This window comes from Gracilinanus agilis, chromosome 4 (genome assembly GCF_016433145.1).
Source record: "Gracilinanus agilis isolate LMUSP501 chromosome 4, AgileGrace, whole genome shotgun sequence".
Classification (NCBI taxonomy): domain Eukaryota; kingdom Metazoa; phylum Chordata; class Mammalia; order Didelphimorphia; family Didelphidae; genus Gracilinanus; species Gracilinanus agilis.
In genome coordinates this window covers 167,225,752-167,251,812 of record NC_058133.1, presented here as the reverse complement: position 1 = coordinate 167,251,812, position 26,061 = coordinate 167,225,752, and the positions used below count along the sequence as shown (strand labels likewise).

The window sequence follows — 26,061 nt, the reverse complement described above, 5'->3', positions numbered from 1 at the left end:
AGAATTTGGGGAACTAAGGACTGGAAAGTATGATTGATTGACATTACCATGGCTACAAGGAATGAGAGATCCAGCCTATACTGGCAGGATGCAAACAGGCTTGGGAAAGAAATGATAGCCAGAGACTGGAGTATCAGAGAGTGGTCTACTTGCAATGTAAACTTGCACAGGTGTTGGTCTTCTGGGGAAAGGATCTCTGATATAAGGGGGAAACTTCCAAGACTAAAGGGTACTTAGCTTTTGCTTAGAAGTCTGTTAACCCCACCTAAACTGGGATTATCAAGTACTTTAGCTCTATTATTCAGTCTGAAATGGCTAAATCTGGGACTTCCCTTAGGGTGAATTCTCAGGGGGACAGGGGCCGAATTGAGGTCTCCAGATCTCAAGTTGACACATGTATTATCATGCAAAATATATTTCCATATTGTTCATTTTTGTAATTGAATAATCTTATAAGAACTCAAACTCCAAATCATATACTCAAATAAACAAGTGATAAATCATATGTTTTCATCTGCATTTCTACTCCAACAGTTCTTTTTCTGGAAGTGGATAGTATTCTTTTTCATAACTCCTCAGAGTTGTCCTGTTATCCTCTAAATTTGGAGAAGAGAAACCATGGGAGGACACAATTGAAAAATGAAGACCTCCATTATCTCAGTAAAGTAGGAAGCAAGACAATATGATCCATAGACTTCAGGAGGTTTGGACATCCCCCTGAAACGGTCATTGAAAGATGACTTAGATTATGTGGAATAGGAAGGACGCAGGTCAGCACCTAATATGGGCCACCTACTGTGCTAAGAGCTGCCCAAGGAGTGCATACGCTAACATGCAAATAGGGATGTACAAACAAGCAGGATAACTGGAGATCATATCAGAGGAAAGGCATTAAGATGAAGCACATTTGGAAAAGGCTCCTTGCAGGTGAGATTTTATTTTATTTGGGATTTGAAAGACGGCAGGAGGCAGGGAATGAGGCTGGACTTTCCTCGTGATGGTGACAAAGCGGGGGTGAGGGGAGAGGTAGCTAGGTGAGGGCTTCCAGGGCGGAGGCTACCTCAAGTCAATATGAATGGAAGGACAAATTGGTGACCAGGTGAGAGAGCCTCGGTCTTAACCAAGAAGCAGTGGCTAAACCACGGCCCGGGACTATTTGTCGCGAGATGGGGAGGAGTCTCGCCTGCGCCATGCACCTCTTCAATCCAGCGCTAGTAACAGGACAGTCCCGCCCCAAGCTGGGCCAATCGGCTCCTTAGATAGCTGGACTGGATACACGCGCTGGAAAGGGGCGGGACAAACCCACAGGGCAGCTGGCCGTGGGCGGGCAGTTCGCGAGAGTAACGAATCGTTGCCTGAAGGGGGAGGGACAGGGGTGTGGACCAATGGGGCGAGGCGGGTCCAGTCCCACCTCCGGAAACTGCAGGCCAATCGGCGCCGAGCGGCGGGTGGGCTGGGGAGGCTGCTGGGGAGAAGCGGGCGGAGCGGTATGGCCAGCGCGGCCCGGGAAGTGCTCACGCTGCAGCTCGGCCACTTCGCTGGCTTCGTTGGAGCACACTGGTGGAACCAACAGGTGAGCCCCTACCCGTGTGTGATAATGGGATCCCAAAACTCCGACTTCCAGCTCTGTAGCTGCAGTTCCCTTGCCCCTGCCGGGTCAGGGCCTGCGTCTGCACCGGACCCAGCAGCACCCGTTTCCCGCAGGATGCCGCGTTGGGCCGCCTGGCCGGAACCAAAGAACTGTCCGGAGAGCTGTGCCCCGATGTCTTGTACCGGGCAGGCCAGACCCTACATGGCCAGGAGACCTACACGCCCCGCCTCATCCTCATGGACCTGAAGGGTGAGCCTGGTCCCCCAAAATGAGAGGGTGGGAATAGAAATGCTTCTTAAGGTACCTTTGAGCTATTCTTTGGGCCTTTTGAATGCTTCTTTGTAGCCTTCACAGTGCCTTGGGGAAAGGTAGGGATGGTGGAGTTCAGCTCTGCCATGAATTAGCGGTGGGACCTGGACTCCTTGCCATCTATGGGCCTCAGTTTCTTCAGCTACAAAGTGAAGACATGGACTAGAATCTAATGGATCCAGTTTTCTAGCAGTCGCACTTTTCTCATGGTCACAGGCAAAAATTTTTTTGCACAGATCCCATCCTTCTTCCTTCCAATTATAGATGACAGATATCTTTTATTTCAGAAGATTCACAAATCTGGGATAATTTTTCAGTTGTTTTAAGTAGAATGAGTTTTTTTGAATTTCTATTTAAGTTTATAGTGCTGGTCTACCTTCTAAAAGAGAAGGTAAGAGAGTCTGAGGAACAGCTTTTCATTTTGTGGACTGTCAGAGAGAATAAAGTATTCCTTTAAAATTAAAAACAAAAACAGAAAGCAGGAAGGGTGAGTTAAATATCAAAGCATAATAAAATAAAACAGAGAAGGAAAAGGCTCTGAAGAGAAGAATTCTGACCTGTATCAAGAAATTTAGAGTTGAAAGAATGTGACACAGGAAAAAGGGAAGAAAATCTCCCACAAGCTTGGAGATAATGGATGTGAATTTTTTTATGAAGAGGGAACTGGACCAATTAATGAGGAAGATGCTTCTGGTCCTCCAAGGAACTGAAGATAAAAAAATCCACAACTGCTGACAGATGAAATTACCCAGTAATTGTTACAGAAAGATGACAGGAGTAAGTAGTACTAGTACCCTTTCTGAGTTTTAGAGACAGCTACTTATTGATCCAACAATAGAAAAGGTCTCCTAGTTTTCTTTGGTTAAGTATTCAGAATGTGGCAGATAATACCCTAAGACTTACTGGTGATTCACAGGCCTATGTGATATTGCCAAGTGGAATTTTGAAATCCCTGCTAAAGAGTCTGAGCAAAAAAAAAACTAAAGGCCTTAGGGGAACACACATGGAGGTTTTTTTTAACCACAGCTACTAATCAAAGGCAAAGTTTTCAGAAGAGAGGCAGATCTGGAATGCGAAGAGTCTATTAAGAAAATGGTGTCTGAAAACAGACATTAAAATTTTTTTAAATGGACATCTAAAACATAAAAATGATGCATTCATGACCAAGGATGAAATATATGTAAGGAGAGCTGGTAAAAATGTATTTGCTTAGAGTCTTCCCAATTTAACCAAAGGCTTTTAATTAAAAAAGGGGAAGATACTTCTTGGATTTATACAATGAACTATATACCATAAGGAGTAGTTATAATTGAGACTGTGTATAGGACCTATTCATAGAGGACTACATCTAAGAAAGGAGCCAAAAATAAAACCTTTGGCTTCAATTGTTGACATGCAAACACACAAAGTATGGATAAAAAGCAAGGGAAAAGCTAGGTAGCCACCATGAATAGAATGCTGGGCCTAAAGTCAGGAAAACTCACATTCCTGAGTTCAGACCTGGTCTTGGACTCTTCCTAGCTCCAGAAGGAATCACTCAACATTTCTGCCAAGATAACCCCAAAGAGTCAGGAAGAGTTGGAGCTGATAAGTTAGGGAAGAAAGTAAGGAAGCCTTTGATTTGTTTAAGTCACCAAGCCCAGATAAACAACATCAATTGATAGATATGATTAATGAGATGTTGATTTTTGAAAGACTGTGGTGAATAGTGGTCTTGCAGAACTGGTAAAGCACAAGAACTTATTTGATTTTCAGAAAAGGGAGAATAGTAACCTACAGATGACAGACCAATTAGCTTGATTTTAATTCCTGGACAAATTCTAGAATATATTATTGTTTGTGCACATCTTTTAAAAAAAAAGTTGTCACAGAGAGCCAGTGATTTTTGTATTTTTTAAACCTTACTTTCTATTTTAGTAACAACTCTAAGGTAGAATAATAAGGGTGATTTGCCCAGGGTCACACAGCTAGGAAATGTCTTAATGCCAGATTTATAACCAGACCCTCCAGACTTCAGGCTTCACACTCTATCCACTGTATCACTTAATTGCCTCCCAGTGTGCTTTTTTGAAGAACAAGTCAGGCCAGACTAAATTCATTTTCTTTTTTGACAAAGTTACTAGTCTGATCAATCAAGGGGATGCTGCAGATATAGTTTACCTAGGTGTCATCAAAGTATCTTATAACAGTTATCATGCCTTACACAGAGTAGGCATTTGATGATAAAAATTAATACAATTCTTATGAAAAAGATGGAGAGATGTGGACCAAATAATAATGCATGTAGGCATATATGGAAGTGTTTGGGAAGAAATTAAGTGTAGGCATTAATGGTTCATTGTTGTCTTGAAAAGTGGGTAACAGGGATTTCTACTTGATATTTCTGTTGATAACACTGAATAGGGCACAGATGGTATGCTTTATAAACATGAATTTGCACAAAGTTGGGAAGAATAGCCTGCATACTAGATGACAGATTCAAGATCCCCAAAGATAAATCCAGCAATTAGATGCCTTTCTTTATTGTTTCAGGAGGAATTTCCATTGTAGATGGGGATTTCTGGGTTTGTTGAAAACTTGTAGCAAAAGCAAATACATCAATACCATTAAATTTTTTTTTTTTACATTCTAGAATGGGTTGAAGATGGAATTGAATAGGGATAAATATAAAAGGTCTTAATTTAAAAAATCTTAAAAGTAAAAGAATAGAAAAATTTCAGTAAAGAGTGGTTTGTCAGGTTTTTTTGGGTTTTGAAGGACTTTAGATTCAATATTGAGCCAACAGAGTCAACTCCAAAAGATAATGTGACTCAAGACTTCATTGAGAGGCACAGGGTCTAGCAGCAAGATGTTTGTGCTAATGTATGCTAACCTAATCCAGTGTCCAGAAAACAGCAACCAGGATGGTGAAGTCTCAATATCATGTCATATAAGCATCAGATGAAGGAACCAGGAATTTTTAGGCTAAGGAAGATTAGAGAGAGACCTCTTCAAGTATTTGAAGGTTGTATGGTAGGTAGAGGGCAATGTATTCCACTTGGCCCCAAATGCACAAGTATCAGAGCAGTAGGTGGAAATTGCAGAGATCATTTTTGTTCAGGTAGGGGTTAAACTAGATGACTTAGAAGTTCCTTTACATTCTAAAGATTAAAAAAAAAATTCATTAGTGTCAAGCATTCTGCAATCCAGGGCAGTGAGACTTGCCAAATGGCAAGTTAACTGGCCAATATCTAAAAAGCAACAATATACTCATAGGATTTAGAGAGCCAGGCTGCCTCGTTTTATAAACTGAGAAACAGACAAAGTGACTTGCCTAGTGTCATAGAATATATGAATCCAAATCTTGAAAGCTTCCCACCACCTTGTGCTACCACTACAAAAATGGTGCTGATACTTACAGGGTACTTTAAGATCCGCGCCCCCCCCCCCAATAATAAAGGAATCCCTCTCTCTCTCTCTCTCTCTTTCTCTCTCTCCCTCCCTCAAAAACCCTTTTACCCTCTGTAGCATCTCTTCTATAGGTGAAGAAGATGAGGTGGAAAGTACTGTGACTTCTCTAGGGTATGGACAGAACTGCTTCTGAGCTGTAGTTCCAGGCTTCTACTAGACAGATATCTGAGAGAAGTTCCTCAAGCAGTTTGATGTGGGAAAGAGAGAAGGGTTTGGAGTGAAGCTCATGTGGGAGAAGGTACTTGAGCTACCTTTAACTTTTACGTTCCTTTGCCCATTCTCTCCTCACAGGCAGCCTGAACTCCCTGAAACAGGAAGGTGGACTCTACCAAGACAAACACCTGGATGCTGCTATTGCTTGGTGAGGGGTGAGAAAGGGGGTTGGGTAGATTAGGGGATTTCAGCCCTAGAAACAGAAGTCTCAGGACCATGGGCCCTGGGGCCAATCTTTATTTCAGGCAAGGTAAACTCACAACCCACAAAGAGGAACTACAAGCCAAGAACCCGTTTCTACAAAACCTTCTGAGTGCTGAGGTGAGGCCCAAGGCTAAGCCACAGCTGCTTCTCATTTTAAGAATTGTGCCCACTTTACATTTGCCTCAAAAACCTGGCCCATTAGAAGTGAAGGAAGAGTCCTCAGTTACACCCAAGTGATTTGGATTATTTTATCCTACTGTCCACCATTTTGTTGGTATCCAAGGGCTTTTGAGAAGGTGGTCTCCATTAATGGGTGATCTTTTCTTTGATTACAAATGAACACCTACCAGTAATTTTAGATGGCAAGGCACATTAAAGCTTTCAGTGGTATGCCAGCTCTCTCCTAGGATGAATAGGGTTTAACTGTGGATTTTGTTGCTTCCCTTAGGGAGTGATGAGTAGTGATGGTGTCTGGAGGGTCCATACGTTTCCCAATGGTAAAGGTGAGGCCTTTGGTAGGAAGAGAGGAAGTAAACTGGGCAACCAGACCTCAAAGCATGTTAGAGAAGATTGATTACCTCTCTTCTCCCCTAACAGGTCTTCCACCACTTACCAAAGCCTTTCTCCCCACCCCCAAATCACTGATCCCTCCTGAGGGCAGCATCAAGGTCTGGTCTGACTTCCTTCATGTGCAGCTACACCCCAGAAGTATCTGTATCATCCAAAAGTACAACCACGATGGGTATGAGGGCCCTGGGGGCTGGTGGAAATTTGCCTAGATCCCCACCATGCTGAACAGTGCCTGTGGCTAGAGCCACTCTTGCTGAGTCTTGGGGTTTGTGTTTGGTAGGGAGGCAGGCCGTCTAGAGGGCTTTGGCCAAGGTGAAAGCCTCTTAAGGGAACCTACCTACCTGGAAGAGCTTGAGGACAGACTACACTTCTACGTGGAAGAATGTGACTACTTGCAGGTATTGGAGGGGCTAAGTGGGCACAAGGGTAGATCTTTTTCCTCCAAATCAGTTATTAACCTTTCTCTTCTGTCAAGGGTTTCCAAATCCTGTGTGACCTCCATGATGGCTTCTCTGGCTTAGGAGCTAAAGCAACTGAGTTGCTTCAGGATGAGTATGCTGGACGGGGGATCCTGACTTGGGGCCTGCTCCCTGGCCCCTATACCCTAGGGGTAAGTGAGAGTGAGGAAAAGGTAACAATACTACTTTACCCCCCACAAGGTATTTATGGGGGGAAGAGAGGGACAAGAACAATGGAGAGGTGAGAAAGGTGCTGGAAGAACCATCTTTTCCTTTCTCCCACTAGGAGCCCCAGAAAAACTTTTATCGTCTCTTCAACACAGCCCTAGGCCTTGTGAATATGGCTGCTCACAGCTCATTTGTCTGTCCACTGTCTCTCGGGGGTGGCCTTGGACTTCGGCCTGAGCCCCCAGTCACCTTCCCACATCTCCGCTATGATGTAAGCCTCTGATCTCTGTGTGTTTGGGGAGCCAGCTTATTCCTTACTGGGTTTGTGCCTGGGAAAAGAAGGGAATCCTAGGCTACAGGCTTTAGATACAGCATATGAGATCCTATTCATCATACTTATCTCTGCATAGCTAATTTCTCAACCCTAACCCCCGTTACCTGGGATACTAAACATTTTACCTTCCCCAGACCCCAGTGGCCAGACAGTCTCTTCTAATTATTTCCTCTCCTTTCTTCAGGTCACACTGCCCTACCATAGCAGTGCCCTCCTGGCTACAGTCCTAGATACAATCACTGTCCCATACCGACTGTGTTCCTCCCCACTTTCCATGGTGCATCTGGCTGACATGCTGAGCTTCTCTGGGAGAAAGGTGTGGAAACTCAAAGGGAAATCTAGAAGGGACTAAGGAATAAAAAAATCAAGGACCAAAAACCTGATTTCCTTCTCTACTTTCAGGTGGTTACAGCTGGAGCTTCCATCCCATTCCCAGTGGCTCCTGGCCATTCCCTTCCAGATACCTTGGCCCAGTTTGGAGGAACAATACCCTGGACTCCAGTTTCCGCATGTGGGGAGCCAAGTGGCACACGCTGTTTTGTACAATCTGTGGTGCTTCGGGGTGTAGACAAAACAAGACAAACCAGGTAAGGGTATCTCTCCCTATTATTTATGCATAGTAGCTTACTGTGGAACTCTACTCCTCTCTGTGCAAGAACCTTTCTCCAGCCACCTAAGGGTTTTCAAGGTCAGATTAGGTTTGTAGGGTTGTAGGGGGGGGCCCCTTTTCCCTATTTAACTTACACTGGATAACAGCAGTTTCTGGGTTTCATTGGGCAGTCAGTTCTCCCCAGGTACATCACCGAATTCCCCACTCCATGCCTGCACCAGCGGAGAGGAGGTCCTGGCCCAATATTTACAACAGTTGCAACCTGGAGTCCTGAGGTATGTAAAGTTTCTATGTTTTCCTTCCCTCATTAATTTCTTAGGATGAAAGTCACTCCATTCTCTGGCCCTTAGATTCTTCATGTGCATAATGAGATAGTTGGCCTAGATGATCTCTAAAGTACCTTCCAGCTGTGATATTCTAGGACTCTGTGACCTAGGTTTCTTAACCTTGTGCCCCATTGTCCATTTGTCCAACACATACTTGTTTTATTATACTCCAGTCCCACCTAGGTAAATCAATATGGAAAGGCGGAGTCATAAACTTGTGTAAAAAGGCTTTTTGCACAGAAAAAAAAAAATATTTCTCCCCAGTTCCTCCCAGTTGCTGCTGAGTCCATGCAGGGTAGTACCTCCATACCCACGATTCTTCTCCTCACGACTCAACCAGCAGGGTTTGATTCTGGATGGCACCCACAATGGAACAGGTAAGAAATAGGACAGAGGTAAAGACCTCAGATCAAAGGGGGCTCTCCCTCCTTCCCATCTCAAATGACATCTTAAACTCCACCACTATATAGATTCTTTAACTTAAGGCTTTATCCTATTATAATGAATTCCCTCTTCCATGGGTAGTGGGGTGGGGGGAGAGAAGCCATCAACTAGGAAAAAGGGCACAAGAAAATGACGATTCTCACTAAACATTTTTTGCCCAGGGCTGGCCTATCCTTTACCCATTCTAGGAAATCAGGTCTGTTCCTTCCTCCTAGAGAGAGGGTAGAGCTTGGGTTTGGTTACTTCTGACTCCACTTTTCCTCCCACAGCAGTGGAAACTATCCCTGTGCTTGCTACACTGTGTTCCTCTTCACTGCTGCATCGGGCCTTAGGCCGTCTGGCAGGGGAACTGGCCAATCTTGACCTGAGACGCTGGGCAAGTTTCCTGGCAGCAGGAGTGGAACAAGATGACATGGAAGAAACCATACAGGAGCTGCACAACCTGGCCCAGTGTTATCAAGATGGAGACAGCCTCATAAACTGAGCCCCTTGTGTGGACCATGCAGTCCAGAGAGGGAAAAATAAAATAGTTTTCAATAAACATGACTGCTGAGTACAGCAGTTTCTGTCTTAGGGCTGGCCAGCCTCACCAACTGGGCTTGTTTATTATACTTTAGAAAGAGGTGATTGGATCACAAAACAATAAATATGGAACATGGAAAGTAGAGGGGGGGGGGAAAGGCTCCACCCTCTTGGGTACAGTATTTACAAGTCAGGTCAGTGCAGCCTTCTTGACAGGCCTTCCTTTCAAATACTGAGAAGACTGAGCCCCAAGGCCCTTCTAGGCCTGATTTCTCCTTTCCTTGGACTCCCTGCTCTCTTCAGCCTTGTAAACTGAGCCCAAAGTGATCATAATGGGGAGCCAAGAAGGGGGGGTATTGTCTTCCCAGGGCAACCCTATCTCTCCTGGTAAGGTGCCATGATGGGTTTGGTCCTGTACAAACACCACCTGTGTCTCCAGAGCTTCATTCATCTGGCTCCTCTTCTGACAAAAGGTCCCCCCGGTCAGAGAGTTGGTCTGTGTTACTGGTGCTGGTTGCATCATCCTCATCCTCAGAGCTGCCTTCACAAGCTGTGTGGAAGAGCTGCATCAGTTCCCTGAACCGGTGTGAGACCTGTGGAAGGACAAAGGTGGTGTCTGTGTTCTATTTCTGACTGCTTTGTTACTCTCATCCCCATTCTTGACAAAAGCTGCTCAAATTAGTTTAGAAAACTTTTTCCACAATCTCTAGGAACAGACAGTAAGACTATCACCTAACAATTTACAGTGAAGGGAACTGGGGATTTGCATACAGTCGTACACCTAGTAAGAACAGAGCTGGGCTTTCAACCTTTTGTCTTCTACCTCACTCAGATCTAATCTCAGTCCTCCATTGCCTTCTCAATTGTCACTGTCCTAGAAGGGGCTCAATGCTTAATTCTTCCTCCTATCTGGCACTGTATTGCCTTCATCCTGTCTTCTGCTGTGGAGATGGAACCCAGCTTCCTTTTCTTCTAAGACACTGGCTTTTCAGAGAAGTGGAAGCTGGAGTCATATCCCTCCTCTACCTCCCTTGCCCCCCCAAACTTCCTGTAGACCCTAGTTTACCATTTTTTCTTTGTCCTACTGCCTTGGGAACCTAAAGCCCACTGGGAGTGGAAAGTGATAGATTTCTGTCATCTCCTCTTCATGGCCTTTAATCAACCCTCTCTCACATTGAAAAAACATGTGGGGATACAATTCCCTTAAAAACATGAACTCACTCTCTCTTGTTTGCATCTCTAAACTATCCTTACCTCTCCAGGAGTCTTATTGCCCAATTGCTGTGAAATGGTGCTGAAAGTCTGAGGCTGTGCTCCTCGTTCCTGGCACATGGTCAGGATCACTCGGTCAGCCTCCCTGTGAACACAGATAACTAAGATAGCCACAGGGACCCTTACTGCACTCCCCACTCCCCAATGTTTTACCATGCCTACCTTGTCCATAGGACAACCTTTTCCCCTGTGGAGCTGACCTTGCTGTTGTTGGCACATACTGTAGCTTCTGAAGCCTTTAGCTGCTGCTCTCCATCAGGGACTCTGATATGCTGACCACTCTCCTCCTTGGATGAACCTCCATCGGGGACTCTGTGAGTAGCCCCTGAAGTGGTAGTTACTGGTGGGGGGGATTCAAGGACAGTTGGAATCCTGCTTGCTGTTTTAATGTCAAATTTCCTGCCAGGGTGCAGCCAGCTATTTGGAGTGTCTGGTTTTGCTTGCCCAGGTGCCTGTCCTTTCCCAATGTCTTTGGTGTTAGAGGGCACAGGGCTCAGAGAGGAGGCAGGGCACCCAGAAGCAGCAGATGTTTTCCCAGAATCGGACATGGCCCCTGCCTGCTGGGCTTCACTCAAGGTTTGGAGTTTGGGGGGCGGGCTATGGACTCCTTCAGCTTCAGCTTGGCTTCCGATTGAATTGGGCACAAGTCCAGCTTTAGGGGAATGTTGAGGGCTCTCTGGTGAACAGGGTGCTGGGACATCCAAGGGGGTTCTATCTGTGGGATTCCCTTCTCCATGGGGCATCAATGTGCTTCCCATTTCCAATCCTGCTCAGAAACACAGGTTATAAGGAAACAATTAGTAGAGGATCTCATAAAGGTGAGGGGTGGGGTAGGATGGGGGTATGGATCTTTAAATGCCTGTGCTCTTCTCAAATTATTTGAAGACTGAGATTCCTACAAATAAAGCTAGATAAGTATGTCCCTAGGTTGGTATAAAAGGGCTATGGGATATGGGAGAGAGGCTGGAGGTCTGGGCAGGGAAGGGTTTGGGTCAGGGCATTACATCACACATAAGAGAGGTCTGAGGTGACAGAAGAAAAACAAACCTAACGGTATATTTGTGACAGTAGCAGTTTGAGGCATCGAGCTATTTTACAATGCAAAGAGATAACGGAATTAGGAAAAAAGGCTGGGGTGAAATGACACAAAGGTGTATGTTTTTACCTGGAATGGACATCTCTCCTTTTCTGGCTGCTTGAGGGGCTCTGCCATCTCGCTCATCCAAGGCCTCTTCATCCCCTATCTCCCTGCCTCGTCCGGCCTCTTTAGCCTCAGGGGTGAGGCTGGCTTCAGGAAGGGGACTTGCACCTAGCAGCTCATGAGGTTCTTTGTTTTTACAGGCCTTGCTGTCACACACCTGTAGGGATGTTGCAAAGTCATGGATCCTCTTGGGGTTCAATGAGGGAAGAAGTTAGCCCAAGGACTACAGAATGGATCTCCCTACTTTATAGCCCACCACCTCCTCAAATAAGGGGGCAGTTAGGGAAAGGACATGCATGATCCTATAACCTCAATGTCCATAGTCTGTTGTAACTATCATATTCTCCCATCAACCACTTCCTTCAACCATCACACTCCTGACAAAAATGAACCTTTGTTTCACTTCAAGAAAACCATACAGGGGGCAGCTGGGTAGCTCAGTGGATTGAGAGCCAGGGTCCTAGGTTCAAATCTGGCCTCAGACACTTCCCAGCTGTGTGACCCTGGGCAAGTCATTGATCTCCATTGCTTAGCCTTTACTGCTCTTCTGCCTTAGAATCAATACACAGCATTGACTCCAAGACGGAAGATAAGAGCTTTAAAATTTAAAAACAAAAAAACAAACAGAAAAAAATCCAATGACAATGACTCATGAACAAGAGAGAAGAAAATGCTTCCTCTGCCTTCCTTTATGGAGGTACAAGACCGATAGGGGTAGTAATGTCAGACTTACTTTGTTATATTGGTTTTGCTAAACTTTTAAAATTCTTTGTTATAATAAGGGATGACTCAGGAGGGTGAGGAGGAGGGATACATTAGGTTATGTAGGTTATATAATTAAAAAGATGAATGAAAAGCATATGAATGCATAAAGTGTAACCAGGGGGTGCAGGAATCCCTTTAAAAAGTTGTAAGCTCCCCAAATATTTTGACATTCATCCTCCATTCTTTTCCCCCTTTGTTCCAATCTTAGAAGAGATATCTTTCCTTATAGGGCAAACCTGTGCCCTTGATCTTATTTTATATTTCTGGCATCTTGTCCCCAAAAGTATCTTGTCTCTGATATGCAGTTTTCCTCTATCCACAGCCTCCTTTGCTGATTCTTAAAAACACATCTCTCCAATTCTTAATAACCAACCACTTGACCATATCCATAATTCTTTTCCCAAACTCAGAAAAAAACCATCTTGGAAGGTAGGTGAAAGAAAAAAAATGCTTTTTAATGTAAAAAATGAAAGTTAAAAAAAATCTGCCTACACTCAATGAATCCACATCTCATTCATTTCAACTCGGTGCTGGCATCAATTAACTATAAATGTTCTCTTCCGAGTTACCAAAGATCTAAGTGCTATTTATATCTGATACTCTCTTCTTAACCTCACTGCAGTAGATCATCCCCTACACCCTCAGTTTTCATTGAAACGTCCCCTCCAAGTTCTTCTCTTATTTGGCCCCTACTTCTGGGTCTCCTACCCTACATAGGTATATATCAAATATTCCTAGGTCTTTCCTTTTCTCTACACTGTAAAGAGTAACCTCAATAGATCTCAACAATCACTTAAAAAAATTTTTTTTGGTTACATTTTAAGGTCCAAGCTGTTTTCTCCCTCCTTCCCCACCTCAACTAGAGACGGCCACCATTTAACACACACTCTTTCTTTCACCCACCCATACCCTCCTGCCCTCCAATATGTTTCTTCTCTGGAGGTGGATATTCAGTTATTCTTCAAACAATATATGCTGTTACTGTATATAATATTCTTGTTTCTCTTTTCATTATTTCATGCAAGTCTTTTCTAAAACCAACCTGCTCATTATTTCTTATATCCCTGTAGTATTCCAACACCAAATATCACTTAAAAAAAAAAAACACACAACCCTTACCTTCCATCTTAGAATCAATACTATGCAATACTATGTGTTGGTTCCAAGGCAGAAAAATGGTACAGGCTAGGCAATGGGGGTCAAGTGACCTGCCCAAGATCACACAGCCTCCCCCCCAAATATCACTGTTTTGCAATTAATTCAATTCTACTTCTATAGCCTTCACTTATCTTTTGACCTCCATTTCTACACCACCAAATGACTAAATACTTCCTTCTTCCAAACATATAGATTGATGTTGAGGATGCCACTATTTTTTGGTCCATATCCAGCCTTAAAACTTCAGTCATTCTTTTTGCTCTCACCCCACATCTAACTAATTGGAATGTCTTATCATTTATACTTCTATAACATCTCTCAAATCTGTCCCCTTCTCTCTATTCACTTGCACTATTGCAGCCTTCTAATTGGTCTTCCTTGCCTCCACCTTCTACTTTCTACAATCCATATTCCACTCACCTGTCAAACTGATATTCTTAAAGCACAGTCTAACCATGCTGCTCCCTTTCTCAAGAAACCCCAATGGCTCCCTTCTGCCTTCATGATAACAAGCAAATTTGTCTGGCATTTGTTCCAATCTGACTCATTACAAAGTGCTCTCATTCACACACACTAATGCCCATACATTTCATATTTTTACAAAAGCTGTTCCCTATACCTGGAATGTATTCCCTTTTCCCCTCTAATTTAAAGAATCCTTAGCTGTCTTCAAGGTTTCGTTCAAGTGCTACCTTTTACATGAGGCCTCCTCCAAGTTACCTATAAGTTTAACTCAAAAGTATTTTGAGGAATTAAGCTATTGTGTAAGTGAATGAAAGAATAAAAAAGCATTTAATATGCATTTAATGTGCAAAGTGCTGTGCTAAGTGATAGAATTACAAGGAGAAAAGCAAGATAGACCCTGCTCTTGAAGGTGCTCACAGTCTAACAGAGGGAGAAAACATCTACAGCATTCAGCTGAAAGTCAGATGGAAAGGCCTTAGGATTCTAAAGTAAATTAGGCTTGGACAAGTAAGTAACTAGCTCCAAATCATGAGTAGTTTAAAAGGAATAATAAGTCAGGAATTTAATTCAGATATTATAAGTCCATAGAGACTGCATATTAGTGTTAGAAGGAACATCTCATTTTTTTTTTTTTTAAATTTTAAACCCTTAACTTCTGTGTATTGACTTATAGGTGGAAGATTGGTAAGGGTAGGCAATGGGGGTCAAGTGACTTGCCCAGGATCACACAGCTGGGAAGTGTCTGAGGCCGGATTTGAACCTAGGACCTCCTGTCTCTAGGCCTGGCTCAGGAACATCTCATTTTAGAGATGAGGAAACTCTCTAAGGCTCAGGATGAGATGGAGGATGGGCTTGAGTCAGGCCTGAACTCAGATTGCACTTGTGAGCAACCCCTTTTTGCTTCCTTCTTCATCCAACTTACTTTGCTGCTGCTGCTGCTGCAATGGCTACACCCTCTCCTTCTGTTCTTCTTTAGCTTGGGGTCAGGATTGCCCTCATGGCAGGAACAGACACAATCCTTGGGATCTGGCCATTCTGTTTCCTAGAAGGCACACAGACTCAGTTGGTAACCTGGGTACCAGACTGATCTAGGCAGACAGATACAGGTTCCAAGGAAAACCCTATAACTCAAGTCTCATTCTGATCACATTGTCTTTGCTTTAAGCACTCACAGCACTCAGCTGGACATCAGATCAAATATCATAAAAAATATTTCAGGCATTTATTAATGGAATACAAATATTCAACTAACTTTGATTAACACCCCAAAAGGGGCCATTCACTGGATTTAAGGAACGGACAGGTGACCCGCCCATTCATTTACAGTTGTGTCTATTTTACCCTAATATATGACTTTGCAAATAGCAGATGCTCAGTCAACACTGCTGACTGACATATTTGCTTTGGTCTCATCTAAACAGCCAGATTTCTCTCAATGAAGTGGTGAGGTTTTCAGGGGTCTAAAGGTAGTTATTGAAGCTATTTCTACATGTAGAGTGAAGCTAGAACAGAATGAAAAGGGAGAGCACTTAACCAACAAGAGGGGGGAATGCCAAATTGTGGCATCTTGGATTCATGGGCCCATAAATTTTAGAGCTAGAAGGTACCCTGGAGATCATCTAATCCAATCTTTTCATGTCCCGAGCAGACCTTCTACACTACTCCCACCCCAGCCTATGCCATCTCTATCTCTCTGAAAGTGCCATAACTCCCCCAAGACTCCTTATCCAATTAATCTGATAGAGGTAATGCAGAAGAACTATCTAACATTGGAGAAAGGGGAAAAAGAAAAGAAACCATTAGACATTATAAACCTTGTCATGATTCTGGCCCCCAATCTCTTTTCTCCTCTTGTTTTTTGAGGCTGTGGACATCTTGGGGTGCTCCTCTTCCTCTTCTACATCTGGAAGAGCCACTTCTTCAAAGCCATCAAACTAAGGAGAGGACAGTGCCAACTTGGTCAGATTCCGCTCCCATAGACTCTCTGCTACTGCCCTCCCTCTTCCCTAAATCCCTCTGGAGTCTCAGATCTGTACCTCATACTCTTTCTCTTCTGTCCAATTGATCTCCTCGAAGTCACCCAGTCGACTAGCCACTGGTCGAAGATGATCAAAGAAGACAGAGAATTCATCCTGAAGGTGGTCATGGCCCTTAAGAAGCTGCCACATTTGAGTCTTAAGCTTGAGGAATTAAGAGAGAAAGATAAGAGTTCTCAAAAGCATACCTTCCCACATCTTCCAATCCAACTCTGTTGGCCTTAGGAACTTAGAATCTTGAGAATAACATAGGGCCTCAGAGGTCATAAAATCCAATCTTCTGTCCCATGTGGCAATCTCCTCTATACATCCTTGACAACTGGTCATTCAATTGCAATTTGGTCACTGCTTCTGTTGTTCTAGCTTCCTACTGTCCCTTCTCTTTGTTCCAGAACTTTCCAAGAGATGTGAGGGAAGATTCAAGATTATATACCCACTCCATTCTCCCCAATTTGGACTACAGTGAAAAAGAAAACTGCTAGCCAAGGAAACTGCTAGCCAAGGACACTCCTGCAAATAAATTAAAAAAGAGGTCTTTTTCAGGATGTGGGATAGCTGAGGGTCAAGACTCCTGGTCTGACCACAGGTTTTTGCCCTCTTAGGCTTTCAGTTTTTTCCAGAATGTATAAAAATCTCTAGGCTCCTTTCTCTCCTTCAGGAAGACCATGGTGGAGATGGGAAGATATAGAATTGGGATGTATTACCTCAGTAATTTCCTGAGGGAGGCAGTCTGCACAGCCCTGCAGGACCTTGATTATCTTCTGATGGTGGGAAGGATTCTCTGCAAAGCAAATCTCCAGTTGCCGAAGGAACTTTCTGCTCTTCTCAAAGGCCTGCTGTTCTTCAAACTGCAATGATAGGAGAAAAGGAGAGGGTCACTTCTATGGCTCCTGATAATTCTCACCCTGTTCTTTATGATCTAGAAGTAAAAACTACTAAACTGGGAAGCTGTTGACAATCTCCAAATACAGTTGTAAAATCTTATGCAAATCATGCTATGAGTTTGGCACTGACTTTTTTTTCCCTGGAGGTTGACCTGATCTGACCTGGATAAATGAGGGGAGGCTAATGGACTCATAGAAATGGGTGCATTCAGGATGTACTCAATGTGTGTACTGATGTAGGAAATGGAATGAGGACCAACTATTTTCCACCTCAGCAGAAGAATAGAACAAAAAGGCTGAAAGCAGATTTATATGCATTTAATAAATACTTGTCTGATTGTTATAACTTATATTTAAGAGAGGGCCCTTGGAAGGAAAAATTCCCTTTAAACCTCCAGTATTGAAGACCAACTCTTCCCATCCCATCCTTCCACACCAAAAAAGAAAGGAGGTCATTCTAATTTCTCTACCCACTTACTAGTCCACAGGCCAAGGCCTGCTCTGGTAACAAGAATGCAGCAAAATCCTTCAGAAGCTGGGGCCAGTCATGAAGCAGGGTCTGCAGACTGTTGTATAAATCCACAGCTGTCTGTCTCTGTGTGCTTGACTCAAACTCATAAATGACTCGAAGGAAGTCCTCATACTTGCCAGGAACATGGCGTAGGGCCTCACGCACCTGGAGAAAAGTATTGTTATCAGTATCCTGCATCCTGGGTCTTCAACAATTGGAAGAGAACAAAAAATTACTATTGGAAGAGATCTGGGATCCCAGGAAGATAGTACATGGAACCTGATGGCCTCAGGGATTACTCTAGTTGCAATTCTAGAAACTGAAGGAAGAAAAATTAAAGCTCATAAAGGACTTCAAAACTGTCAAAAGGAAGACATAGGAGCATAATAAGGAAAACCTTCCTTTTTCCTTGACAGGAAACCACTTTCTCCTACATAAGACTTAGAAAAAAGACCACTCTGCTTCATAAAAGGATTATAGGCAAGAACATGACCCAGACTTAGATTCTCAGGAATCTGATTTTAAGACAGGACAAAATCCCTGAGCTGTGAATTTGAAGTCCAGAATCCCACTTCTGACTCTACCATAAATATCACTGTAATATGTACCTATTGTCTTAAGAGGGCCTGTCATAAGTACATTAGATTGCAAATTCCTTGAAAGCAGGGATCATGACACCTTTCTTTAAATCTAACCTTATCACCTAGACATAGGACTGCACACTGGGAAAAACTGCTATTGACTGGCTGAGAGAGGGGCCAGTCTTTGCTCACTCTGGTCAGGTAGGCTTGGGCAAATGCCAGATCCTTTTGTTCCCTCAGTGGGTCTCGCTCCAGGATGTCTTCATCATAGAGCAAGAGCAACTTGGAGGTGTCCTTGCTGGTCCGAGTCCGGCCTCGCTTGCTCCGAGTACGGTGACTGCCTCGGGCCTTCCCAACAGTTTTGGTGCTTTCTCCTAAAATAACAGATCAAATGTTTTTTTCCTTTGGATATCCATATGATCCCACATGATTCCAAATATTATAGTAATTCTTAACTGATGACAATGGTGACCAGTTAAATAAAGGGTATGAGGAAAAGTGGTAAATCTCAAAGCCTCCTTTCTCTAGCCAAGTCAACTATTAAGAAGGAGAAGAGGATATCTCCATCTCTACTTATGGCAGCTGTACCAACTAGCAAAGGCCCTTTGCCTAAATGATTTCAAGAAATAGGTTTTAAGAGAAATTGAAAAAGATTCAATCTCTTTCATCTTTCTATGTTTTAGGACCTCAGGGGCCTCTCATTGTTTTAGCAGGGTTGAGTTAGCCAACATTTATTAAGTATGTACCTTGAAGCAAGCATTGTACTAAATGCTGAGAATACAAAGAAAGGCAAAAAAAATTTCCTACTCTTAAGGGACTCAGGCGAATGGGGAGACAATATGCAAACAATTATGTATAAACAAGTAATACGTAGGGTAAGCTGGAGGGAAAAGGTACTAGCATTAATGAGGATTTGGAAAGGTTTCTGTAGAAGGTAGGACTATATCTTGGACTTAAAGGAAATCAAGTATGGAAGCAAAGGTTAAAAGGAAGAGAATTACAGTAATAGGGGACAGCCAGTGAAAATGTCTTATTTCTGGAGATGAAGTGTCTTGTTTGGAGGAGACCAGTGCCATTGGATCACAGAATACATGGAGTGGTGAAAGCTGTAAGAAGCCCGGCTAGAGGAGGAGGGCAGTTTATGAAGGGCTTTAAACAACAAACACAAGATAGTAAATCTGATCCTATAAGTGACAGAGAGTCACTGGAGTTTACTGAATAGGAGGGTGGGGTGACATGGTCTGACAAGGACTTTGGGAAGACCATTTCCAGGGTGTGTGTATGTGTGTGTGTGTGTGTGTGTGTGTGTGTATATACACACACACATACACACACACACACATATACGTATACATATATATATATATATATCTCAGCTTCATGTTTAAAAAAAGATGGGGAGGGAGGAACTGGTATTTAAAAAAAAAAAAGCAATGGCAGTCAAAGTAAATATGACAACTGATGAGATGATAAACTAAATGTTCACTGAACATGTACTATGTACTAAATTCTATGCCATACACTCTGAGGAATGAAAAAGGGAGTTAAACATTTTAAAAATTAGTGACATTTCTCTGGAATACAGCAGGCCATTTCTCTGGAATACAGCAGGCCTATCTGGAAGTCAGCCCTGACTCAGGCAGACTCTCTTTTCATTTCTTGTCCTATCATTGCCAAAGAGCAGCATATGGTCTGAAAACCTCACCTGAGGGAATCCTGCTGGTTTCTACTTCTGGGGCTACTTTTGGTGAAGCAAATATAGAAGGGGGCTTCTCAGTAGGCCCTCCAGCTGCTTCATCCATCATTTCATCTTCTTTCTGCAGGTTCTCCATTCCCTCTGAAACCTCCTCTTCTTCCTCTTCTTCCGGCTCCGAGTTCTCTTCCTGGGAGTTCTCTTCCTCAGAATCACCCTCTTGGCTCATGCGTCTTTCAGAAGCCAGCCAGGTTAACTTCTCCATGGTCTCCTACAAAACCATTCAGATAAATGTGTTTTCTCAGGAGTCAATTATATCAACTTTGCAAATTTGCATTAAGAAGGGCTGAAATGAAATCAGGGATAGAGCCAGGCCTGCAGAAGGGAGGTCCTGGGTTCAAATGTGGACACAGACACTTCCTAGCTATGTGACCTTGGGCAAGTCACGTAACCCCAATTGCCTAACTCACCACACTTCTGTCTTGGAACTGATATTTAGTATTGACAAAAGGTAAGGGTTAAAAAAGGGGGAAAGGGAGGGCAGGCTGAAGTCATTATCAGAAGTTACAAAAACAATTATATGAAAAGAACCAGAGTAAAACCTAGTAACAGCCAAAAATGGGAAACAAACTGCCCAAATGAATGAACAAACTATACTATAGGAATACAATGAAACATGACTACATTATAAGGAATGACAAAAAAAGAAAATTCAAAGAAACCTGGAAAAAACTATATGATATGATACATAAAGCAAAACAAAAAACTACAAAACTTTGTAACTAGGTATATAAAGACAATTTTAAACAGTAATTAAAGATAGTACTTATAATCTCTTTAGGAATTGTATACTATAGGGATTTCAATGTGCATATAATCACTTATATGTGATGAAACAAGATTATTTTAAAAAATTCTTTCCCCCCCCCCCTTCCCTCTTTAAACCCTTACCTTCTGTCTTGGAATCAATACTGTGTGCGAAAGGGAATTCTTGGTTCTCTGTGAGTTCATACCTTACTTGATGGTAGGTGAGAACAAGCCAGAAACTTAAAGAGTTCACACACTCAGAAAGAAGTGGTTCCAAAGGTGAGAACTCAGACAATTTGGAAACTGTGATTGGCCCCCATGAAAAGGGGCAGGGACAGGAAAGCACCATAAAAGCCATGAAAATCCCTGAGGAGGGAGGCTGGTAAAGGAGACTAGTAGAGAGTCACTCCAAGAAGGAAGTCAGCTTCAAGAAGAAGGTCAGCTCAAAGAAGCAAGTACGCCTCAGGAGTCACCTTCAGCTCCAGTCATTGTCTAGGGTGAGTGCATAGCTGGCTTTCCCTTCCTGTCTTCTGGAGATAGTTTAATTCTGATTGAAGGTTAACAAATCCTGGCTAAGCCAAGCACTGGAACAATATTTAATTAGGTTATTGTCTTTTTCTATCCTTTTGTATTTCTCTACTTTCACCTCTTATAAAGATTTATAATTTTCATATATGTAGTCAAATTATTAATCATAACACTTATATGTGTATTGGTTCCAAGGCAGAAGAGTAGTAAGGGCTTGGCAATGGGGGTTAAGTGACTTGTCCAGGGTCACATAGCTAGGAAGTATCTAAGGCCAGATATGAACCTAGGACCTCCCATCTCTCGGCCTGACTCTCGATCCACTGAGCTACCTAGCTGCCCCCCCCAAATTTCTTTTTTAAAGAACACATGAAGGAAAATATGTCAACTATTAGGAAATGATTCACTATCTGGGTTAAAGAATTAAGGATAAGAGATGGGTAGGGATGCTGCTAGCTTTCTTGAATGCTAGAGAACCAGGAAGCTAACACTTTTGAAAGGTTCCTCTATCCCAATATGTCAAAACGGCTTAGAACCGTGTTGGTGAAGGCATGGCATATGTGCCCTGTGTACCAGAGAGGACTGCTCTATTCCCACTTCCACAGTGCTCCAGGGCATTTTTCACATGCCCGGCTCCTCAGCCAAATGTGAGCACTTCCTCCCTACGCTGTCTAGGGTAATATGGGGGGCTCACAGGCAGCTTGAAGTTGCAGTTTGGGCACACTATCCAATGCTGGCTTAGAACATCATGTCCTTCAGGAAGCCTCTCAGGCTGAACCATAACTGTCCTTCTCTTTCCTACTAAATCCCATTTATACTCCTTCATTCAAAAACAGAATTAATTCTCAATTTTCTGTATATTTGGATTATCTACAGAAAATGTATAAATCTCAGGTTAGTTTCTTTTTGCCAGTTTCTCTCTGAAGTCAGTAAGTATATGCATAGGGAATGCCCACCTCTATCCCTAATATTTTAAGTGAAATAGAAGTTGAAACGTAAATTTGCTAAAAATACACATAATATATTTCAAAGACCTATACAAGTGATTTTCAGGTTATTTACTCTTGATTTCAAATACTTTTTCATGCCCCTCCCACACTAAAGCACAGATAACTGAAATATGATTTATCTATTAAATAAATGTATTTGAGTCTTCAGCTATTTCAGAATAGGAATCCTACAGTCCTACCTGAAGCTCAGGAACAGAGAGCACAGATTCCTCAGAAGCTGATGACATCTCCTCATCTTCCTCATCTTGTGTGAGATCATCAAAATCTTCTTCCTCTTCTTCCTCTGGCCCATCTTTCTCACCCCCTGCTTCTGGGCCAGCTGGGGTCCCCACTGATTGGCCATCAACACTGGATGAATCTTCAGGCTTCCCTAAGGGGCTACTAAGGGCAGCAGCGTTAGTAGGAGAGGAAATATTCTTGGGAGACCCTTTGCTCACCTCTCCTCTCGTGCTCCCTTCCCCCTGAGTCTCATGGGGAACTGAAGATATCTCTGCAGTCTCACCTCTCTCCTCCTCCTGTAAAATAGCCTCCTTCTTTACCTCCTGGGTACTATTTGCCCCCTCACCTGCAGGACCTGTATCCAGCTCCACAGAGACCTCTTCTTTAATTTCACCACAGATATTCTGCTCAGGGGACTTGTTCCGGGGCAGTTTGACTTCTTCCCCAGGATCTTCTGGCTCTACTTTAACAATTTCCACCAAATCCCCTGGGAGAAAAGTTATAGTTTCCCAGGAGGTCCGAGGCAGTGGTTCTAGGACTTCCCTCCCTTCCATTGTCTTTACAACAGTCCAGCTATGGGCATTACCCTCAAATGGGTCTTCCTGGCTGGTGGCCTTGCCTGGTGTTGGCGGCACTGGGCTGTGTTCCTCTTTGGGTGAGAGAGCTGAGCAGAGGGTAGACAATTCTTGTGGCTCCATTTTGGGCTCCGTGGCTGGAAAGTTACTCTTCCCTTCAGCCAGAGGACAAGGAATGTCGGATTTCACCTGTGTATTTTCCTCAGAGGTGGGTGGCACAGGGAGACTCACAGGATTACCGGAAACAATTAAGGGTGGTATGGAAGAAGCTACAAGAGGCTGGTTCAGTGGGCAGGGGAAGGAGGTAGGGCTAACTAGGAGAGTAGTTATGGGGATGGTTTGAGGGCTTTGAGCTACAGCTGCTCCTAGAGGCTGGATCATATTACAGCCATTGCTAAGGCTCACCACTTTTACGGTAGTAGCAGGGACAGTGAGAATGACTGGTGCAGGGCGAAGGATGGGAGCAGCTTTTAAGAGAGGGGAGGCTTTGGTCTGCTCCCTCTTTGGGGGTCCCCACTTTGTCCCTGTCTTTCGTGGCTTAGAGGTGACAAGTGCTGGCAGCATAACCTTAGGTTGGAAGGCTCCTGGGGCAGGTGAGAGCAAGGTTTGGGACATAGCTGGAGGAAGGCAAGCCCCATTCTCAGGGGCCACAGATGGCAGAGCCACAGGAAGCTCAAAGCCATCACCCCCAGTGACACCAAGAGGTGAAGCTCCTGGAACTGACTGTAAGACAGTGGCTGGTTGAATTAGTCTGGGGATCCGGACCACCACTTTGCTTGGAGGTGCTTCTGATTGGGTTACTCTAGTTGGAGTTCTCCCAGTATTGGAGCCAGGCTGGAGAGAAGGGCTGGGACGGATAAGGAGGGGCTTCAGTACCGATGATCTCCTTTGGCGCCATGCCCTCCTAGAAAATCTTTTAGCAAGTGGTTTTAGTGTGAGTACCACACCTTTGGGCAATAGTAGGGGATATCGATTCTCATTCCTTGACTCCAAGCTGCCTTTGTCAAGTCCTAGTTCAGAATTGGGCTCAGCTACTTCAGATGAATTTCCTGATTCTCCAGCATCATTAGCTAAGTGCTGTAGTTCCTCCTGGATGGATGGTAAACTGGCCTACAGGGAAAATAAGTACTGGTTATTTTTTATTAGGACTGAAGAGAAAGAAGGATGTCATTTGATATTTCTTTTGTGGAACTTCTAAGTCTCTTTATGATATCTTGATTTTATATCATCTAGATTTCCTCCCCTCATCACTCTCTGAAAGCCATCTCTTATACCAAGGAATTTTTTTTTAAAGAGGAAGAGAAAAAAAAATCATCAAAACCAATCAATACAATGAAAAAATCTGACATTATATATGCTTTATATTTGTGGAACTTGACCTCTCTTAACACAAAAGAAATTCTCAACTACTTGGAAGTTTGGGGTACATGAGAATATTTAAGCTTTTCTACAGCCCATTTCTATGACTGCTAACTTGCAGGGTTGAACTAAACCCTCTAAATCTCTTGTTGAGAATTTTCTGAAATATCTCTGACTTCCTGAGGGTCTTTCTAGGAGAAATAATAAGGAGCATACCTTTAACCAGAAAGGGAGATGCCGCTCTTCCCTCTCCACTGGTGGCTTCCACTGATCAGGCTGAAGATCTTCACAACACTTAAACAATATTGGCAGCTGCTTGGTCTTCTTATAATACTGAGAACAAAGGAGAAACACGAGTGATAATGCTCATGTCATAATGCTGGGTTTCGGGGAGAGAGAGGGAAGGGAATAATACATGGAAAATCAAGGTCATTTTTCTCCCCAGTTGATGGCACGTAGATGTAGGATATACACCACATCATCAAGCTGGATATTTCTGCACTTTAGTCTGAATTAATGCTTCAAATTAGCAATAATCTTTGTTCCAATGTCCACCTGTTCCTTTCTCCTCTAGACACAGCTGGGGAGGAGGGAGGGAAAGGAAAGTGATAGAGGAAATGAAGATGATAGTCACACCTCATGTGGAACTGCAATAACAATGGCAGAGTCAAAAGAAGAGCGCCCATTGCCCCTTACCCTGGGCACACTGAAGCAAAGGGCTTGTGTATACAAAGAGAGAAAGTGAGGTATAGAACGGCCAAGTTTCATAAGATGCTTTCAAACAAGGGAATCTGAATTAGAAGGGGAAGCTCACTTTGATGATATTGTCTGGAGCCCTGTTGATGTTGAGGTTCTTGATTCTCACTGTCAGCTGGTGAGCAGACTTGGCAGTCAGGAGGTATTTGCTGATTAGAGGTTTAGGAAACTCAGTCCCTTCAAAGTGTTTCAGACCTAAAGCTAACAAACTGAAAAAAGAAGCAGAGATTCAAAAACAGGTCTTGTCCCTCCTACTTCCAAACACTTCTCCAAATTCCTCACTCATTCCCTGCCCCATGTCTCTCTGTCGCCAGGCACTTATGGCTAATGACTAGAGCTCTGTTCAACCAAGTCTTCTGTACTCAGTTCTCATTTTTTGATGTATGTCTTATCTGCTACATTAAATTGGCTGCCCCTAAAAGAGCTGGGACTATGACTCCTCCTTGTTTTATCTTTTATTTTTCCTCCTTCCTGATAGTGAATACATACTTGTCCTCTGCTTTAGTGAAGAATATCTTGTCCCTGGGATTCTTTGCCTTCAAAGAACATATTGGTAGTAGTTCTGGATACATGAAGACCTTGCTTGTAGCCAGAATCCAGGCCACTTGCTTCGGCAAACAAGGAAATTCACTAGCTGTAAGAAGAATCTATGGTTCACAGAAATCTGGAACTATATGGGTATTGGTGATGTAGTACATTACTACGTATGCATTTAGTTATTTATTTTAATAATTAAGAAAGAATGCTTTCCCATGGTTACATGATTCATGGTCTTTCTCCCCCCCCCCCTCCCCTCCATTCTCCTCCTCCTTCAGGAGCTGACAAGTAATTCCACTGGGTTATACATGTTCAAAACCTAAATCCATATTATTCATATTTGCAATAGAGTGATCTTTTAATGCCAAAACCTCAATCATATACCCATCAAATCACGTGATAAATCATATGTTTTTCTTCTGCATTTCTATTCCCACTGTTCTTTCTCTGGATGTAGACAGTGTTCTTTCTCATAAGTTCCTCTGGATTGCCCTGGATCATTGCATTG

At 43.3% G+C, this 26,061-nt stretch overlaps 2 protein-coding genes across 6 annotated transcripts in view; one reads left to right on the top strand and one right to left on the bottom strand.

Annotated features, from left to right (window-relative positions):
* The first annotated feature begins 1,433 nt into the window (after nucleotides 1–1,433).
* Nucleotides 1,434–9,266, top strand: MSTO1 (misato mitochondrial distribution and morphology regulator 1). Of its 5 annotated transcripts, none has more exons than XM_044674240.1 (14): nucleotides 1,434–1,573; nucleotides 1,705–1,840; nucleotides 5,642–5,711; nucleotides 5,809–5,884; nucleotides 6,216–6,270; nucleotides 6,365–6,509; nucleotides 6,618–6,735; nucleotides 6,813–6,947; nucleotides 7,082–7,234; nucleotides 7,482–7,613; nucleotides 7,700–7,884; nucleotides 8,078–8,182; nucleotides 8,498–8,577; nucleotides 8,950–9,266. In XM_044674240.1, the coding sequence occupies exons 1-14, from the start codon at nucleotides 1,490–1,492 to the stop codon at nucleotides 9,159–9,161; spliced, it is 1,686 nt and encodes a 561-aa protein (XP_044530175.1). In that variant the 5' UTR covers nucleotides 1,434–1,489; the 3' UTR covers nucleotides 9,162–9,266. The 5 variants fall into 5 exon arrangements, with proteins under 5 accessions (XP_044530175.1, XP_044530174.1, XP_044530173.1 ...); XM_044674239.1 differs by having other exon boundaries at nucleotides 8,947–9,266; XM_044674238.1 differs by having other exon boundaries at nucleotides 1,442–1,573; nucleotides 8,498–8,610.
* The window catches only part of GON4L (gon-4 like), a 114,758-nt gene continuing 97,145 nt past the window's right edge, over nucleotides 8,449–26,061 (bottom strand). The window contains exons 18-33 of the mRNA XM_044674236.1: nucleotides 25,506–25,650; nucleotides 25,075–25,225; nucleotides 24,477–24,593; nucleotides 22,287–24,011; nucleotides 19,778–20,036; nucleotides 18,265–18,446; nucleotides 17,459–17,656; nucleotides 16,801–16,944; nucleotides 16,097–16,240; nucleotides 15,875–15,994; nucleotides 14,983–15,102; nucleotides 11,637–11,829; nucleotides 10,634–11,237; nucleotides 10,454–10,556; nucleotides 9,627–9,792; nucleotides 8,449–8,585 (exon numbers count right to left, since the gene is read on the bottom strand). Coding sequence (XP_044530171.1) covers nucleotides 9,643–9,792; nucleotides 10,454–10,556; nucleotides 10,634–11,237; nucleotides 11,637–11,829; nucleotides 14,983–15,102; nucleotides 15,875–15,994; nucleotides 16,097–16,240; nucleotides 16,801–16,944; nucleotides 17,459–17,656; nucleotides 18,265–18,446; nucleotides 19,778–20,036; nucleotides 22,287–24,011; nucleotides 24,477–24,593; nucleotides 25,075–25,225; nucleotides 25,506–25,650 — 4,355 coding nt within the window. The 3' untranslated portion in view covers nucleotides 8,449–8,585; nucleotides 9,627–9,642. The remainder of the gene's footprint in view (nucleotides 8,586–9,626; nucleotides 9,793–10,453; nucleotides 10,557–10,633; nucleotides 11,238–11,636; nucleotides 11,830–14,982; nucleotides 15,103–15,874; nucleotides 15,995–16,096; nucleotides 16,241–16,800; nucleotides 16,945–17,458; nucleotides 17,657–18,264; nucleotides 18,447–19,777; nucleotides 20,037–22,286; nucleotides 24,012–24,476; nucleotides 24,594–25,074; nucleotides 25,226–25,505; nucleotides 25,651–26,061) is intronic.

Coding starts and splice junctions, on each gene's coding strand:
- MSTO1 (XM_044674237.1), top strand. CDS start 1,490: ATGGCCAGCGCGGCCCGGGAAGTGCTCACGCTGCAGCTCGGCCACTTC. Junction 6,736..6,812: donor AAGAATGTGACTACTTGCAG/GTATTGGAGGGG, acceptor TCTTCTGTCAAG/GGTTTCCAAATCCTGTGTGA. Junction 7,885..8,077: donor GACAAAACAAGACAAACCAG/GTAAGGGTATCT, acceptor TTCATTGGGCAG/TCAGTTCTCCCCAGGTACAT.